The sequence below is a fragment of the Centropristis striata genome, chromosome 8 (assembly GCF_030273125.1).
Source record: "Centropristis striata isolate RG_2023a ecotype Rhode Island chromosome 8, C.striata_1.0, whole genome shotgun sequence".
In the NCBI taxonomy this organism is placed as follows: Eukaryota; Metazoa; Chordata; class Actinopteri; order Perciformes; family Serranidae; genus Centropristis; species Centropristis striata.
This window is the reverse complement of record NC_081524.1, coordinates 29307570-29326824: the sequence shown is the minus strand read 5'-3', so window position 1 is coordinate 29326824 and position 19255 is coordinate 29307570. Positions and strand designations below refer to the sequence as shown.

The 19255-nt window shown below is 38.5% G+C and overlaps 1 protein-coding gene across 1 annotated transcript in view; it reads right to left on the bottom strand.

The window, feature by feature from the left end:
- The window catches only part of LOC131976749 (neuroendocrine convertase 2-like), a 199894-nt gene extending 181387 nt beyond the window's left edge, over positions 1-18507 (bottom strand). The window contains exons 1-2 of the mRNA XM_059339903.1: positions 18263-18507; positions 12208-12383 (exon numbers count right to left, since the gene is read on the bottom strand). Coding sequence (XP_059195886.1) covers positions 12208-12378 — 171 coding nt within the window. The 5' untranslated portion in view covers positions 12379-12383; positions 18263-18507. The remainder of the gene's footprint in view (positions 1-12207; positions 12384-18262) is intronic.
- Positions 18508-19255: the final 748 nt, after the last annotated feature.

Sequence of the window (19255 nt, the reverse complement as noted above, 5' to 3'; positions counted from 1 at the left end):
AATCCATTTGTGTGTGTCCTTTCCTAAGTAAAATTATGAAAAAAATAGAAATCTGAAACATGGTCTCAGAAAACACCCACATGGTACTTGTTTAGTACCGATTACCGATGATCCAAGTCTAGAGAAATATTAACTATCTCAAAGTTTTTTTAAAGGTTTTTTAAAGCACAATAAGGAGACTGAATATGTGACACTGATATGGAATGCAGGGAGACACAGCACCCTGACCTGTCGCCCTCTTCACGGACTGAGGACAACACCTCAATTCAGCTAGACCTTCAGACTCCAGACAGAGGTATAAGCTGACAGACAGGACTATTGAAAAGGCTCCTCTCAAGGTCTTGATTGCTTAACTGAATCTCTCCATCGAATGACCTTAGTCCACGGCGCTGATGAAGAGGGGATTAGCATAACAGCACTGCTGCTGTAAGGAGACTGAAGCGAGGGTTTCAAAAGGATAATATGTGGGTTGACTATGTTACTGCAGGAAATCAAAAATACTGGGTACTGACAGATGTTAATGATATATGAATATCAACTTACTTATATCTTAAATGTAAATTCAATCCAAGGCTGTCATGTCAAACTGCAATATAGAATTTTCTGCTGCTAGGGGTCTCTCAGTCAAAACAGTTACAAAAGAAGGAGCAATGACAATATTGCCGTTAGTTTCTCCTGGTTAGGATTCCTTTAGTGTTCATCGTTCAGGAGGTTTTTACTGTGAGTTTCCATTAACTTTTGCTCAGCTTGTTACTCTGATAACTTAAGACGTAAAAGTCTGATGACTAAAAGGTTTCGTCCGGTTGAAATATGTCAAATCGACCAAGATCTAAAAAGTGTATCATAAATATGTGGCTTAAAACTGAATCAAAAGTCAATTTATGACCACTTCAGGCAGACAACCACAGCGCTGACACATAAAGTAAAGGGAATGACACCACTGACAGGTGACAGAAATGGATTGTTCTTGTTTAAAATTACAGAAATACTCTGAGTTTGAATATTGTTGGAAACATTTGGAATAATGTAAGTACGTCACTCAACATATAAAACATAGGTCTAGATGTTTTTAGATATATTTTACTGAAGAAATGTCACATATTTTAGATTAAAGTGTAATTTACCAGCTATTATTATACCATGTCTTACTTGCATATTGAAGAAAGTATCTGGCATTTGATGAAGAATACTATTACAAAATGTTTTCTGTAAAATAAGGAAAAAGTGAGTTAAAACAATTAATAAAACTATAAAAGAATGGATGATCATATCAGATGCTCTCACATAAGAATGTAAGCTCACTCACTGATCACACCACTGATGGATGGAACGAAAGAAAACAATAGCACAAAGGAAATGGTGCAGAAAAACATCCCTTAATGCAATATATGGACACAAGTGTTACCACAAGAAGAAATCCAAAGTATTGTCCTATGCCGATTGAAAGTTAAGATTTTTAGAATTCCTGTGAAACCCGAATGGAAAGAGGACTCAGACTAACATGGTCTGCTTCCCAGTGGGAGAAACTGCATTTTGAATCTATTCACATCAGGAACGTTTGCAGAGGTTTATTTGAGCTCATGTGCATGAACTGTAAAAGTAGCTGTATAAAACAGCAATTCTCACCTCATATTACCTTCTTTCCTTGGATAAAAAGACTGCAAAGACTACCATCTATCCACCAGCATGCATGGCTTTTCAGCACCCATGGGAGAGGAAATAACCTCTGTCGGTTTTCTGTATTTGTAATCCAAACAATATTGCAGACAGACAATGTTCTAATTGCATTAACATAATGTGCTAGTCGTGTTTATGTGCAATTTGATTCTCCAAATAACCTGAACTGCATGTATTAGGACTGTAGACGTGAAGCCACACACATAGGAGCAACATACAAACTCAGCAGCCAGTGGATTCAAACCAACAGTGAAACAAATGTGGACGTGCCTTAAATGTGCATTCTTTTTAATGGCCAGCAAGGATGTCAGTTTGTATGAAAGTCAATGAGAAAATTACACTACTTCTCACTTGCTTTATTACCTCAGTAAACATTTTCGTAGTGAGTTTATTGTCTCAATCACTAGTTTCAAATCTTCTTCAATACAGCATGATGTTGATTTCTTAAATGATGGTCCCATTTAGAGTAAAACTGAAGATAAAGATCTGTGTTTTGGTCTTTAAACTTATACCTTTTCACAGTGTGTTTTCAATTCAAAGTCAACAGAAACATTTTGGTCTTTTAAAAATGAACCACCTTCACTCCGGCTCCCAATAGGTTCTGTGCGCTGGTTGCAAATAAAATAAAAAAACATGGAGACGGCCAAAATGCCAAACTCTGCTTCACTATTCTATTATTCAAATACAGGACATTCTTGCTGCAAAGCAACACTACGAACAGCTGATTACTATTCAGCGTATCCACAGAATTATAACCATGACATGCTCTAACTTCAGACAAGGTGATTTGTGCCTGATATCATTGTATGTTAAGTAAAACAGGAAAAATAAAAATAAAAGTCTTAAATAAAAAATAAAAGACTTTCTGAAGTGCTTGCCGCAATGGAAGGTGTTCTCATTCATTATATTATGACAAAGAAATAAAAATTGAATACATTTACAACTAGGGCTTGGATCAGCTGCAGGCCTGCCTACTACTGCTCAGAATAACAACAGATAAAAAGCTCCCATAAGGGGTAAATATTGGACTCTAGAATCTTGGACTCTAACCAAAAATCACTTGCAATTATGCGAGTTGGAAGTCAGAGTGAAGACAAAATAGATTCACCAATTAAATAACTGAATTAATTATCCCATAGTGGCTTTTTATTTTGTTTTAGCATCTAACTAATGTACTGCCTCAGGAGCAAGTGCAGCTACAGTATAAAATTCACCGTGGCACACTGTACACTTTCCTGGATACCTTGTTGTCTGAGACATGAGAAGAGCTAAAGGTTAAGAGAACACAACATGTTCTTCAAAGACCACCAGTAATCCCCAAAAGATATAGTATTATAAATCAAGACAAAATCTACCTGAGCTAAAATCCCTGTAATACACTGAACCTTGAGCTTCTCTCCACTCAGAGGTTCAGAACAACTCTGTTGGTTTCTTCTCCAGCTGCGACACTTGACAAACTAAGGACACTAAAAGCTCTAATTAAACTCTTTGGCAATGTCCCGATTTTTATTTGCCATTGAAACACGATGAAAAGATTTCAACAATCAAAAGCCTTGATTTGCAAAAAAAAAGTGTCATGAAACAGGATTGAATAATTATTGAGGCAAATGTCTTATGTTCATTTAACTGTTAAAGCACTCTATGGCAACCAGGGTTTCCATGGCAAGTTAAGCTGGGAATTTTGGAAATATTATAAATAAAAAAAACCTTGGGATTTCAACAGATTTGTTTGTCAGTAGAACTTTATTAGGTTTTAATTATTTTATTGAACAATCAATTACTTTGTGCAACAAAAACATGAATGTTGAGTTAAATATATATATATATATATAGTGTACTTGCATGAAATCTAGTTGTTTTAGTCAAGATTATGCAAAATATATTTTCCCCAACTATATTTAAGATCCCTGTTTAGGGCCAACCATCAATTTTGTAAATCCCCAGATTATTCCTGTTTATTCCCATAAATTTGCATTTATTCCCATGGAAAGTTTCCAACTTTGAAAATTCCCAGAATTTTGCAGCCCTAATGACAACACGGGAGGCTATTGATAAAAAAATGGTTGCCAGTACAACTATATTTCCTTATTGTGTTAGGTTGTATTTCTGTTATGTGTAGTCAATGCATCAGTGATTTATTTTAGATTTAGTTTTTTTATTCCACATTTTTCTTCATGTCCGTTTTTTACAAGTCTTCACCCGTTTGTTATGGTTTCCCATGGATAAGAAAAGCCTTGGCTCCTTCTTCAAGTGTCGAATCAGATTATCATACTGCACAGCATATGATTGAAAGACCCAAGCATCACAATTCAAAACAACTCACTTGAAGAAAAAAGCAGATTTAAGACACTGTGAAACACACAAGCTCAACAAGAGCCGCAGGTATTGTGATCTGCTTGTTCTATCTTTTGTTCCTTAATGTCTGTTTTTTATATATATATATATATTTTGTTTATCTTTGTGTATTTGTGTCCTTTTATTTTCTGTTAAGTTCTCTTTTTTGTTTGCTAAAAGAGATTAAAATGTGACTTGATATGAAGCGTTGTGAAGATCTGTGACAAGTGTTGGTAGCTCCTTTTACCTTTTTAAATCATCTTTGCTGATGGCAAATCTGTCCATCTCCACGTTAAAAGTTGCCTGTGTGTCTAGCACTATTTACAGCTGACACGGACTGTTCATCTTTCAAAATATTTCCTTCATACGATACCAAAATTAATTGTAAATTAGGGCTAGGCAATATGGCCACAATCTTCCATTATAAAAGTGAATTAAATATATAAATTATGATATGTTCTGTATCATGATATAGCATGTTTCTTGTTCATTTGTATAATTAAATAGTCTATATGAAATAACCACATGATAAAGACTTTTTTGTATACTCCTGTGTGAATTAAATACTTCCAGCTATACTCTATGTTTACATGCATACACACAAACTATAGTAGTAGTAGACAATAGTTTGATTTAACTGCACTGGGGTAGTCCAATAGGCAGCATTATTGGGTGTAAGCACACAGGAGTTGAACAATATGCTGAAACAATCAATCAGTCAATCAATCTAGAAAATCCTATATTTCGCACAATTTCTTTTAACCATCATTATGGTTCAATATTATTCTCCAGCATTCCTGAGCTGTTTGCACTACTGCATTCTGGGTAATGAAGTTTAAAGATAGGAGACTCTTCTGACTGGAAAGTTGCCAGTTGGAGTCCAGTTTGTGTATCACACTGAACTGTGTGGTAATGTAAAACAGCAAGCTTTGATGATAATCCCTCGAAATATTACACATTATATTTCTCCCATATATGATTTTATCATGATATGATTCCACTGATGAACATAGTGAAGCACTTAACAGCTAAACAGACAGGAATTTCCCTACAGAGGTGGTGGAGACCAAAACAGAGTAAAAGGAGTGTGAGTTTTGGATAAATCCAGCACTCCAGATAAATTTAAATTCTGCTCACTTACTGCTAAATCCGTATGTTCACTATAACAACTTTATGTTGATAATATGTCAGTGTTGTGTTTAAAGTGTGCTTCATTTCAGCCACATGGTCATCTACGAAATCAACTATAAAAGTGTTTATGTTTGTGTCTAATATTCTTAAACTGACCATCTTCATGTTTGTGTCATTTCTGTTACATTTGGGACGGATCTTTGTTGGAGCTGTATCTTTGTGCAAGGAAGCAGCAGGGTTTATGGGAAATGTGTAAACTCTGAGAAACACAACTAACAACTAACAAGGACTAACACTAAAACACAACTGACCAGACACATAGCCAGTCATTGTTGACAAACAGTGTCATCTGTTTACTGGCGTTATTCCACTTTGCCAAATATGAATTCATTTAGAGACTTCTGTAACTAAAAATGTTGGCATTTTTGCAAACTATGAGCTTTCACCAACCTCACTCCAAAAAAATATAAACAGTATGTATCCGTAGTAGCCTTCAAAAAGCAAATAAGGTGGATTTGTACTCCAGCATCTGATGGCAGTTCAGCAGAGTTGGACTTTGAGTCGTCCACAGGATGCATGCCCTGCTGCTGCTGACGGCCTCCAACAGACAGACAGAAAGAGGAGAGAGCAGCAGAGATGGAGGGAGGGATGGAAGGGAAAAGCATGAAGGATAAACAAAAACAAACACAGACATCAAGAGTCATTGAAGCAGTGTGTGAGAGCCACGTGAGGCAGCCCACCCTATGGAGAAAATAGCAGCTGGTGTGTATACTAACAGCCCTACAGGGGCTGTGGCCTCCACAGCCTCAAATATGGAGAAGCAGAAAGGAGAGATAGGAGGAGGGCTGGGTGATAGAGGGGGATGCTAGGGGCTAAATGGGGTGAGCAGTTAAGCCTTGTTGGTTACAGTATTGGCAGGAAATGCAGGAGATGGGAGGGGGACGTGAAGGCTTCTACAGTCCATATTAAAGTGACAAATACACTATATGTCTGGTGGGTTTCTTCAAGACAAACTATTTTAAAAAACTGTTTTAGAGTTGGTGTTGAGATATTAAGTGTAAAATCACACTTTATTACAACTTGGATGTTATTTTTGTAGTTTGGGCTATCATGTTATTAAAAACAATATACCCACCAAGTCATTAAAAACGAGCCCAAAGGGGCAAGAAACAGCAACAGTCCGATGATCATAGAGGTTTTTACCAAACCCATACATTAGTATTACATTCAGCCAATAACTGCATTATTTTTAATAACAGCCAAAAAGCCAAACAAACACAGGATAAACCCCCACTGATTAGAAAAAACGAACTAGAGAAATAATAGAAAAAAATTCCAAGAATGTTAGAATAAAAAAAACAAGATAATTGTTTCCCCTTTAACTGAATTCTACTCACTGAACAAAATTAAGGTTAGGTTACAGGACATAAAATACCAAAATATATTTGTACTTACATGTACATGTAGCCCAATCAATAGTAAATCAATATAGTAAACTCTGGATGAACATTCCTTATAAACACTGAATTATTATTAACAATTATTTTCAATATTGAGGACTGTTAAATGTCTAAAAAGTATTTTTTTTTCAATGCCAAATGTGACGTCTAGTTTTTGGTGCCAGTCCGAAATCAAATCCTGCAACCAGCAGATCTGTTGCATTTTTGCTTAAAAAGCCTTTAATTATTGAAAAACTTCTTGATTAATGTTTGCTTTTATGATGTCATTAGTTAACAAATAGGTGCTTAAAGTTAAAAAATAAAATAACATTTTAATGCATCAATGTGATGTCATTACTTATGTGGGAATTAGTTGAGTATTACATAAACAGGCTTACTGCACTCTACACCCACTTTCTCAGTTAAAGTCCAAGTTGCTACATGCCTTCTAAACTCATTTCTGTCCCACTCAGTTAACAGATAGGCAACCAAAATAAAAAGCACTTGCTGCAGCAATAATCATAAAAACTCAAAATTATTCAACCGTGAAAAATAATTCTCCTTCTGAATGAAAACAATCCACAGTGATGTGCTGTTTGAAAATTAAAGCTGACATGCACTGAAGTCCACTGCCATGTTACACAGGTTTGGGCTGTATTCTGTGTTGTCTTTAAGCATTTCTTAGCTTTCTACTTTGAATAAGAAATGGAAATCGCTGAAACTGGAGCGGAAGATACACTCAACAGCAGCCGTAACTGACAAACTGGTCATAAAGGTTCATCCACAAAGCTCATAATAAACAACAACTTCATAAAATCTGGTTTACTTTCACTTATTTCTCTCTTTTATAAACCTACTCAAAATAAAAACTAGTAGTACAATCCAACAGTAAAGCTATACAACGTGCAATTTTGCAATATTTCTCAATATTCCCTATAAGAGCATTGTGTTTGTGTGCTTCTACTAGCACTCGCTGCTCTCGTCCACCATCTTCCTTTATCTTTTTTTTATCTCTCCCGCTTTCCCTATCTCTCTCTCCATTTCAATATTGAAGAGAGTTTTATTAAGGGCTAGACTCGGGTGTGCTGAGGCGCTCTCAGTAATTTTCCTACAAAGTGCTTTAATCCATCACACGGCCAACATGTGGCCTTTGCAGCCATACATCATCTCAGCCCAGGGAGAGAGAGGAAGGGAAAGAGAGGGAGTGGTAGCATAATTTCTGCTCTCCTCCTTCTCCTTCTTCTTCTTCTCTACCTTCATCTCCCGCCAGAGTTTCCCACCTGGGAGGGAAACCACATCTTCTCCACATATTCCTCAGTCAAGTCCTCTCTCCATTTACAAATGAGAGTGAGGCCTGAGCGAGGATGGAGTAAGGGGAAGGGGGAGAGGCGGTACGCGGAGAGAGAGAGAGAGAGAGAGAGAGCAAAAATGAAAGAGATGGAGATAGCCGTGAGTGAATGAGTGAGTGAATGAGTGTGTGAGGGAGAGAGAAAGAGATAAGGAAAATGGAGAAAAGCTCACTGGAATGAATTAAAATTGAGGACAAAAACGTGTGAGGGGAAGTCTGACTGTGTGTGTGTGTGTGTGTGTGTGTGTGTGTCTGTACTTGCATGAGGAAATAGAAATAGGGAGAGAAGGAGCGGAGATGGGGGAGAAAAAGAAAAGTGCTGCATTTCCCAGCATGCAGCTGGTGCAGCGTTGCCCTCTGTGTTGCCCCCGGCCAACACCTGCCTCCATTTCTTTCTCTCCACCCTCCTCGCGCCGAGGAGCAGCGGTGAACTCTGGGCCCCCTGACTAATGGAATGGGCCCTCTCTTCCAACCATTAGAGGATTGGTGTCCCTTTTCGCGCCCCTGGGTGCCCTACGCTACAGGAAAGGGAGAGGAAGGGGCGAGGAGGAGATGGTGGCACATTGGCCTTTTTCCTTTTGCCAGACACACACAAACACACACACACCTGGCCATAACATAACAGCCTGGAGTAATCCAGCCAGAGTAAGGCTTGACATAGCTTAGCATCTGACTGAGGCTATTTCTGAGAGGATATTAGAAATTCTGAATTGGGTGCAGCGCGACGAGGTTTCAGAGAAGAAGCTCTCTGAATGTGTACGACAGCGGCCCCGGCTGATCGTGAGGCATTTGTGTGATTTCATTTAGCCGATAAATCCAGTGCTCTACCTCAATTACATCTGCTTTACTCAGATGGAAAACACACCTCGCGAGTACAGAGGCAGGAGGAGAGGGGAGTGTGTGTGTGTGTGTGTGGGGGGGGGGGGGGTTTGGGGGGGAGGCACGGAGCGGATTGGGGATTGAATCTCTCGATGAGCTGATAGCACGTCCACAGACAGCGAGCCAAGCTGTGCCGCAGTAATGTTATGCTAATGATATGGTAATGATATGGTAATCTGCCAGCAGTATTCCACCTCACTGGAGAGAAGGGGAATCTGGGAGGCCTTTCACCATTGGTTGGAGATCAGGGACTTCCTGAAGTCAGAGTTCAGGACAAAAACCCAGCACGCACACACACATACACACATAGCCACTTAATTCTTAAAGCAGTGATCTCAGCTAAAACAAAAACAATGCAACACATAGACCTAATCTGCCTCTAATCGGATTTGCAAAGTCTTAAGTAAGCAAGAAATAATACCTGTAAACAATGCAGTATCATGTGATGTAACTTAAAACTGGGTCGGCTGTATTATAAGTAAGCCTGCAAGACTTTTTTCTTTTTTTTTTTTTAATCAGCGTGTAATATCAAGTCGCTGTGCTGTTGTTCTGTGCAGGCATAAAGTGAAACAGAAAATCATCTATTTTAGATCGCGATCAGGTTCTTTTTTCTTTGTCATTGTGTGCGGAACCCCTGCACCTGTAATGGCTGCCATTAACTGCCTAGTCAGAGCATCTCTTTCTCTCCAGCTCATAATGATTGCATTAAACCACCACATCCTTGGTTGGAGATGAGACTCGCCATTGTATGACAGTAATCTTTGAATCCACATCAGTACTGCCACACAGCCGTAATAATTACAAGCAAGAGCTTCCTGACTGCACTGAATTTGTTGTGTTTGTTTCTTTATCTAAATTTTCATTTCATTTAACTGCATCATTGGGAATGAGCTGATTTCACTCCAATTTAAAAGGAATGTTGACAAACTAACAGCTATATTTAAACATTTCTAAATGAGCGAGTTGTTAGACAAATGCGGATAGATAAACTCCATCTCTCCGACACATTTAAAAATCATAAAGACTGACAGAAGAGGCTTCAGTGTGTCTGCTACCAAAGAAGCACCTGCAAAAAAGCAACTGCAATGCATCACGGTGAATCAGTCCATGTGGCATAAAGACATCATCTCGGGTATTTTGCTTTGTTTTTCTTTGTATTTTACAGTCGCAAAATGGATATGTCAAGCCTGCACAATGGAGAGACGAGATGACATTTTCCTGGATGCTGTACACTAAATCAAAGAGACCAACAATATGTGTGAGTGCCAGCATGGAGACATTTGATTCCCATTCCACTCATGCGGCATTACCACTGGAATGCCAGCAGACATCACAATCCTCCTGAGCTGGCGTTGGGATTGTCAGATTTTTCATTCCACTTCAATGTTTTAAGAATATATATACATATCACAGCAAATTGTGGAGCACTTGCTTCTTCTTGATATTAGGATATTTACAATAGGTCTGACTTAACAAAGGCGATTTAGTGTCAGTGACATTTAGCATCAGCTGTTGGCGACAGACAGGTAAAAGAAGCCAGTCAGCAGATTGGACCTTGGGGGAATCTTCAAAGTGGGGGTTGTCTGAGGCTCTCCTCGGGATATGGAGGTGCTGGGTTGGACCTTATTAACACACAAACACACTTACTACATATGCTTGACAATGAATTTCTACAGAATCACACCACAGCATCCATTCACTGATTCCTATAATGCTGCAGGATTATTGCACCAATTTACAAAGAAAATCAGAACATAGACTAACGAGACTACACTCATTGCAAAAAATGTTGCATAGCACTGCATATATGCATAAATACATGGACATGGGTTTTGTTTTGGTCATTCCAAGTGTCCACTGCATCGGGGGACTATCAATGGTGTCTAAAGGAGCAGAAAACAATGCGGGAAGAGGCAGAGGTGTTTGTGTGCATACATGAGGGACAATGAGAGAGAGACAGGCAGAGAGGAAGACAGAGACGGGGGTGGACTGTCCAATACACTCCTGATAAAGGTCAAAGAGATGTTTTATTCATGATCCAGGCGGCAGCGGCAGCAACAGCAGCAGAGGCAGCGAGGCCAAGGTTGAAATGAGCTTGCGTCCCCGTTCCCCAGGGCCAGCGCCACACACAGCCTCACACCAGGCCAGCGGACACATCCTCAACTCTTATCAATAATGTCAAAACACACACACGCCTCCAGTATCACTTATCGATAACTTTAAATCACAGTTTTTTGATTGTCTGTCTTGAGCAAGATCAATGGAGGAATGCACCTATGTCGCCAAAGACACTACACTTTAAATGAATGAAGTGCAACTAAAAACTTTTAAGGGGACTCTGATACTGAAAGTATGATCTAATGTGGGATTATCATCTGTAAGGCTCTATCTATAATAAATTATAAACAGAACTATGAAAACATCATCTAAAAATGTCAAGATATCCAATATTTTTGCTTTACCTATTTAAAATGGGACTGTCCATGTGCCAACTGATCCTGAATTTAGTCCAGCACTTACAGTATTTGGGTGCTCTTCGGTCCGATATTTTCCAGATGGACCGCTACACAATGTTTTTAATCAGATTAAATCAGGCATTTTGTCCTAAGAATCTGTGTTGATTCCTTAAAAAGAAGTTAAATAGAATCACTTTTAAAATCCTGAATGTAACTGAGCACAGCAGGAATGGATGTCAATTCATAAGAGCTCTTACCTTTTAAATCTTCCTGACTGTAAATCTTCCATAAAAAGGGAATCAGATTGAAGTTCATTTCAAAATATGTTATGCCCTTGAACAGCCTCTTTGAACTCCATCTTATAAAAAAATACTACGATATTCCACCTATCCAAGACCCACTCCCAGCCCTTATTTTTTACTGCAGCCGAGAACATTTTTTTTTTTTTTGAGGGAGCTGACACACTTTCAGACTCAACAACCAAAGTAACCTTTAAAGTATTGATGTGGATAAATCACGTCTAGTCTTCTGACAAATGGAAAGATTTCAGCATGACAGATTAAAACTAAGGCAAATAGGTAAAGACCCAATCATCTCCAAAGACATTCAACTGGAGCCTATTCCACATATAGGAGTTTCTTACTAAGCTTTGTTAGATAGAAGTGTGTGTATATGTGCCTCTCTGGGTGCATGTATGTGTCTTTTTATATGTGTGTCACTCTCTGTGGACGGCCAACTCTGTGTGTCTCAGATCTGATATAAAATATTCAGAAACGCTGCTGTAATTTGATGAAAGTCAGATATCCCTCAAATAGGAAACAGAAGTCAGCACTTTGGCAGCTCTTCAAAAAAAAAAAAAAAAACCTCAGTAACTGGATTTAGAAAATGTAAAATCCAGGTCCATGTGTGGGGGCAACAACAGGGGTTTTAAACATGCTCTGACCTGTTGTATGAACTCCAGTCCGTGCTGCTTGGCCAGAGCTCTGGCGGCTCTGATGCCTCCGTCCATTTGCACTGCATAAAAGACATGGCGGTTGGTCCCACGATGCCCCTCTGTGGTCACTAGTTTCCTCTGCAGCAGACAGCCAAGCAGCAGCACAACTGCACTGAACATGGAGCCTTTAAAAACAAGATACAAGAGACTGATTGGTCTTTAAATAAGTTGATAAAAATGTACTAAAAAACTTTATACAAATTCATGCCAGTAATGTATGTTTTAGGAAACTGTCAGTCTGCATTGCATAATGATGTTAAAGTGCATTTTAGGAGTAAAACCAGTGTAAATGAAAGCCGCCCATAACACTGAAGCAAATAAGCATCACAGAGTGAAAACAGAGCATGTCAGTAGGGCTGCAACTAATATAAATAATAATAATAAATCATTTCATTTTCAATGTATTTGCTGAGGTTTGATTTATATATATATATATATATATATATATATATATATATATATATATATTAAAAAATGTAATATATGACTAATAAAAACAGCTGGGTTTGTCCAAGCAACTGTCAAAAAGCCAAAAATATTCAATGTACTGTCATAAATGACAAAGAAAAGCAGCACATTGTCACATTTGAGAACCTGGAACAACCAAATGTTTGTTTTTTTTCAAGCAAAAACAGCAAGAATCAAAATAGTTGCACATTCATTTTCAACTACATGAAATACATCCTTTTTATTTTATTAACTGTCATAAAGTAGTATTCAGTATCCTATGGGATACGCTTTCTCTCCATTGGTTCTTCATAATGAAGTCTAAAAACTGACAGCATAAATATCTATATTAGATAAACACCTACGATTTTAAAAATTACCATAACACTCCAAATACCATCTAACTGCACAAATGAGTTTATATAGTGTGGGATTCAGCATCTCTTCGCAGAGTATTGAACATTGGCAATTGTGAAGCAATTTGCCCACAGCCACCTCCTCTGTACTTCTGCATGAAATCCACAGTGGCTGCCACCTACAGCATGTGAACCACCCACCTGTAGCCACAGAGAGTGAAACGTCCAGGAGAAATCTTTCACCCAGTGCGATGAAAGCTAGAACTCTGGCATCAGGGGCCCCGAGCGAGACAACGCACTCTCTCCAGTTCCCAACCCACACGTTTAATCTCCTGGCCTTGATGCAAATGCTTCTGAGAGCAGAAAACAGCAGCGCTCTCATTGTGTGAAGTAACTTCCCTCTTTAAGCAAAACAGGAACTTTATCTTATCTTTATGCCTACACTTTCGTGCGCAAGATGATGGAACAAAAAGTTGTCACCTCACTCTTCTCAGCAGCTACTCAACAAGAAAAACAGCCAGTGCACTATGGGAAAAAGTCAGTATTGAAGAACATTAATTGCTTACTCCCACTCCTTCCCCCAGATTATGCAACCAACATTTACTGCTGATCTATGAAATTGGTACATATTTTTTCATATATACATTAGTTTATACTGAATGTATTGAAAGGACTCATGTAACTTCAGTTGTTCCCTCGTGTGCTCCATACATCTACTTACAGCTGCAACTATAAGTTGATTAATCGATCAAAAAAAGAAAATTAATCAGCAACATCTTTTAATTGTTTTAAACCCCTTTTTACGAAATAATGGACAAATTTCTGTAGTTCCAGCTTCTCAAACGTCAACAAATGCTGTTTTTTGTTAGTCTTCAATGATACGAAACTTAATAGTTAAGGGTTATAGGCTGGTGGTCATACAAAACAAGTCATTTTAATATGAAGACTTGGGCTTTTTGAAACTGTGACATTAAAAAAAAAACCAATAAATAAATTATTTGAGAAATCATCAGATTAATTTACAATAAAAAAAAACAGCCCGACTGATATATTGGTTGTCATATATTATATATTGGCCTATTGAAGCGGTACCTACTGGCATGGGTGTATACGTCTAACACAATATATAATGCAGATAACGGTGTTTCGGGTGATTTAAAAATAGTGTTAGGTGTTAATTTTAGTTTAATTATTCTTTATTTAAATGATCATCATTGACTGACACTGAACATACAGAACTAATGTTTGTGTATTTATTTACTTTTTAATTATTTCTCAGTTGTCATTTCTGGAATTGGTTTTAGACAGCAGTCTTCTAAACCTTCACATAGTCATATTGGTGCAAAATCCGTTTACCATCGACATAAAAAAGATCCATTTTATTTTAGCTCAAAAATCCGCTATATCAGCTGCCATATCAGACTCTAAATTAAAATAATGGTTAATAGCAGCCCTACATTATTGTTAATGTGAAAATGTAATATAATGTGTAATGTGAAAAAAATGTAATGTGAAATCTATTGTCTGCAATTGTTATATTTGTTCTATTTGAACTATTTTACTCTCTAAAAGTCCAACTAACATACAGTGGAAGACCAAACTAGAAGATTAAGATCTCTCACTCTATATATAATTCTGTTTGTATGTTTATCTGACTTCCCTTCAAAAGCAAAGTGCTTCCTCCTGCAGCATTTCCCCCCAAACAACAAACAGTGCGGCTGACCACCGTTTAAAGTCTGCAGCATCATTCAGCTCCAATCTCCCAAGCCACTGATTGAAATCAATAACCTCACTTGGGGCTCGGGCCCCAGTCAATCCCACTGGAGGTGCAGGGCCGGCAGCGTACACCCCACCCAGCAAGGAGCGGGCCTCGGGCAGAGATGGAGTAGACAGGGAGGGAGGGAGGAAGAAAGGGAGCGCACATGAGACTGGAGTACAGGAGAGCCACATTGAACAGTGTCAGGGCCTCAGGGCCTACTGGGACGCTGATAAAGTACCTGGACATTTTTATAGACAAACTACTTATTTCCGTCCTCATATCGCTTGGGAAGACTGATAACTTTATATTCCTCTCAGGCAGAGGAATGAAAGAAGGGGGGGGGGGGGCTTTCAGGAGTTTAATTGATCAAACTGTAGCCACAAGGGTTTTTTTTCTGGAGATAAAAGGGACTAGCACTCTCCCCTGTACAATGCGGAGATCTTTTAGAAAGCAGACCCAATGAAAAAAAGAGAATGTAACTCATTATGCAAAGTCATTACATGCCTCTGACTATACTCCTTAAAGAGGGGGAGTTAATGGTGGAATTGTATCGTACAGGATTTCCAGAGGTCAAACTACCGGTCATAGGATAACATTATTACAACGTCCAGATTATTACTCCAACCTTAAACTTATAGATGGCTGTTTTTAAACTATTTTAAGTGTCTGGCAATAGTGGAATGTAATTTTATTACTGCTCACAGGGCAACTTGCAAGGGCAAGGGGGGCAAGAAGTACAGATGCTTTCACTGCAGTCCAAGTCTCAATGTCAAGTCCAAATTATGCTTACCATATCCGCGAGTATGCAATGGTCCATGTGATGTAAAGAGAGTGTAAGTGTAGGCTCTTTGAAGGCATCCACGTAAGGGCACGATCCCATATCGCCACATTTAACCTTCCAACAAATATTTGCATCCCGTTCACTTCCATTGTACAAGCAAATGAAAATAAAGCAAATAAAACATCTTCGCATCGTGCCGAGGTAAACTTTGGTCACCTATGACCTGCCTCCACCAATAACAAAGTGTGGTGTCTGTAGTTGACCCCAATTGGCTGTGAAATGGACTACAAACCAGCCAACTGATATCTGTGTGGGTCACATCTGGCATTGCCCACATTCAGCAAGAACATTGCCTCAGCAGGTAATGGTCACTCACATGCATTTGCATATGTGTGTCGGTGCCCTTAAGGCAGTTTATTGTAATTACACTACAATTGGAAATGTAGTGATATCCTGCAAATGTGTGCAACACATCCTCAATCCATCCACTGGATAGTTTAAACAGAATAACTACTCTGCCTCTGACTGGCTAGAACTTGTTGCTTATGTTGGTTTATGTGGGTTAGGTTTAGGCATGAGGAGTGACACTGGTTCAGGTTAGGATAAGAATATTAGTGTTAGCAAATCAAAGCCGGAGTAGGGTGGGTCATACCTCTGACCCTGATTGGGACTATATATAAGGCCTTGAAAGCATTCCTAATAGAATAGTGCTTTATTGTCCCACCAGAGCAGAAAAAAATGTATCAGTCTCATCAATCCATACAATAAACACGTTAAGGACAATACATTTGATTGTTTTTACTGTGTTTATTGTCAGTAAAAAATAATTATGACACGCATCATAAATCATCAGCAATTCCGCAATACGTATGTGCAAAAGTTGATACAAGTAATTAAACCCCTGCCAGCAGCTGTTCTGTAGGTGACCATGACCCATGGCCCTCTAGTGAGTCAGGGATTAGGGGCAAAAGAAAGGTGATACACATACATGTGATTAGCTATTTGAACAGATTAGACATCCACTTATAGCTGTGTAGGTGTATACAGGCTGTGCTTGTTTAACATTTGTGTGCTTACCAAATGGGCTAAAAGAGCTGTGTTTAGCTACCAGTGCTTTCAGGTAAGCTAGTAAGCCACTCTGTCCTCCACTGATGTTACACACATACACCCTGGACCAATCAGTGCTATGGTCATACATGAACACATTTATCTCTGTGAACAGATGTGACAAGAAAAAATGGTCACGTTGCTTGGATTGAAGTAAGACATATAAATGTATGTACATATGTTTGAACGGTATTGTTTATTTAAGTACCGGTATTCACTTATATTTTTGACTCGTTTAATAAACTTTCACTACCTATTGTTGGTGTCAGGGCTCAATAGAAGGCACAGGTGTAACTAATAATATTATCAATGGCGGCATTCAGATTACTGATTTGCAGACTTCAGATTTTTTATCAATTATTAAAATGTCTATATGATTTTTAGCACTGAGCCTGTATCCAATATTGCATTGTGATGAAACCTGTGATTTTCACTGCTAATTGTTACACACAAATGAATCCCATGCAAATATTTCTACTTGTGTATATATCTTCTTTGCTACTTGTATGTATGTATACATATGTTTGTTTGTTTTTAAATCCCCTCATCTACAATAACTTGCTTATTTAATATTCATATTTAATGTTGTGTTTATTAAGTGGGGATTGAAGGGACATGTTTTTGGATTTTTGTTCTGTTTATTCAAATTGAACATAAGACAGTTAACATAAGATTTAAAAAAGAAGAAAAAAGGTTGCATTCTTTTTAGTTGTGCCAGGCCCTGGTTGTGTGCATGCTGACTCATTGACATGGCTTACCTGGGCACATGATTGTAACAGAACCATTGTTATCAACCAAATGTGCAGGTTGTAGTTGGGTGGAGCTATGCTGACAATAGACTTTTATTCCAATGAGACCTTTGACTTGAGACAGTAGGAAAAGCACAGGTGTAAGTCAAAAGGTCTCATGAGAAAAAGTCTATTGTCAGTGTAGCTCCACCCAAATTACATCCTGTATGAGGTCTAATCAGTCAGACATGGGGAAACACCTCTGTGGCTGTATCCTTTTAAATATTATTTCGTTTTAAAGAGGGGCAACATTTTAATAGATGTTGCTTCTGTAGTAGTCTATCTGTAGTAACAAATATGTTTGCAACAGTATTCCTTCACACAGTTCATTAAGTTTATCAAGGACCCTCAAAAGGCTGCAAGTAATCCCAACACAAGATTATTACCTTACCATAATAAAGTCCAACTGAGTCCATTATGGGCATCAAATCATTTTTCTTTTTTGGTAATATAACACAGAAGGATTGGGTGGATTATTGTAAGTGCATCCAAAGAATGGTCTAAATCATGTTTCCAGTCATCATTTTTTTTTATTCCTGAGACTTGAATTGTGGCTTTCACAGACAAGGAGATTTCCTTGTCTGTGAAAGCCACAATTTAACCTGGTCCAGTGCATCACAGCCTGGAAACGAGGCTACATCTGAGGGCGAGGGGAGGGAGGGGGATGAAACAGGTTCAAACCTCACTCCCTCAATGTAGCCTGCTACGGTGTCAAGAAAGGATTGAATGGGTTTGTAGCGTAGTGACAGGAAAAAAAAGCATTTACCTTTTCCTTCCAGGCGACAGAGCCTTCACACAGACGGACTGCCTCCTGTTGAAAGCAGAGCGCGAGCTCGATGCATCGTAAAGAAACAAATCTCCCGACGCGTCCATTTTTATTGTCTCCATTGACTCCTGGTGATAAAACGTGCAAATTAGAGCATGCAAAACACTGCATCTATCGTGCATTCCCACAATGGACAAGTCAAACGTGCAGAAATAACGAACTGTAAGTCGACAAAACGAGCACATCCACGGCGTGTGGCGGAAGGGGGGATTTTGTAAAGATGTGAGAATGCATTAGAATGCAAGAAATGGTGTGATGGCGAGAGGGACTGTTGGGAGAGACAGATCTGCATATGGAAATTAGGGTTAGCGTGGATAAAATTCTACTTAAACCCCTGTATTGTTTTGTATTAATTTGGGCGGGACCCCTGCAGTGAGACTGAAGGGGACAAGAAGTAACTTTGATATGTCTGTAGAAAAGTCGTGGCATGGAGCTGGTGCTCTGGTTCAGTGCAAAAATGCCCTCACATTAGCATAAAATGTGTACGTTTTAAGATGTTTTAATGGTGATCATTTAGACCTACTGAGCAGTGTTCTACTTGTATTTCTTTCAAGGTCTATGTCTGATATATTTAATATATATATTTGATGTAAAGTAAGTTTTATGGTTTGCTTTTATTTATTGTTTTTAAATCGTTTTTTTTTTTGAAGCCATGAAACTATTTATTTTAGTGTTTATTCCTGTTTCATTTATTTTATTGTTCTTGTTCGGTTTGCTTATGTACAGCACTTTGATGCGGCTGTGGTTGTTTTAAAGTGCTTTACAAATAAAGTTGAGTTGAGTCTTTTCTCTCGAGAAATAAACACGCTGAAACAAGTGACAACTTAACAGATAAACAGGGCACCAGTCTACTCTACCTGGAGAAATGGAAACACGATGAAGGAAGCAGGTTGCAGTGACATCTCTTGCTGTGTGCAGGGCGCTACGGAAGGG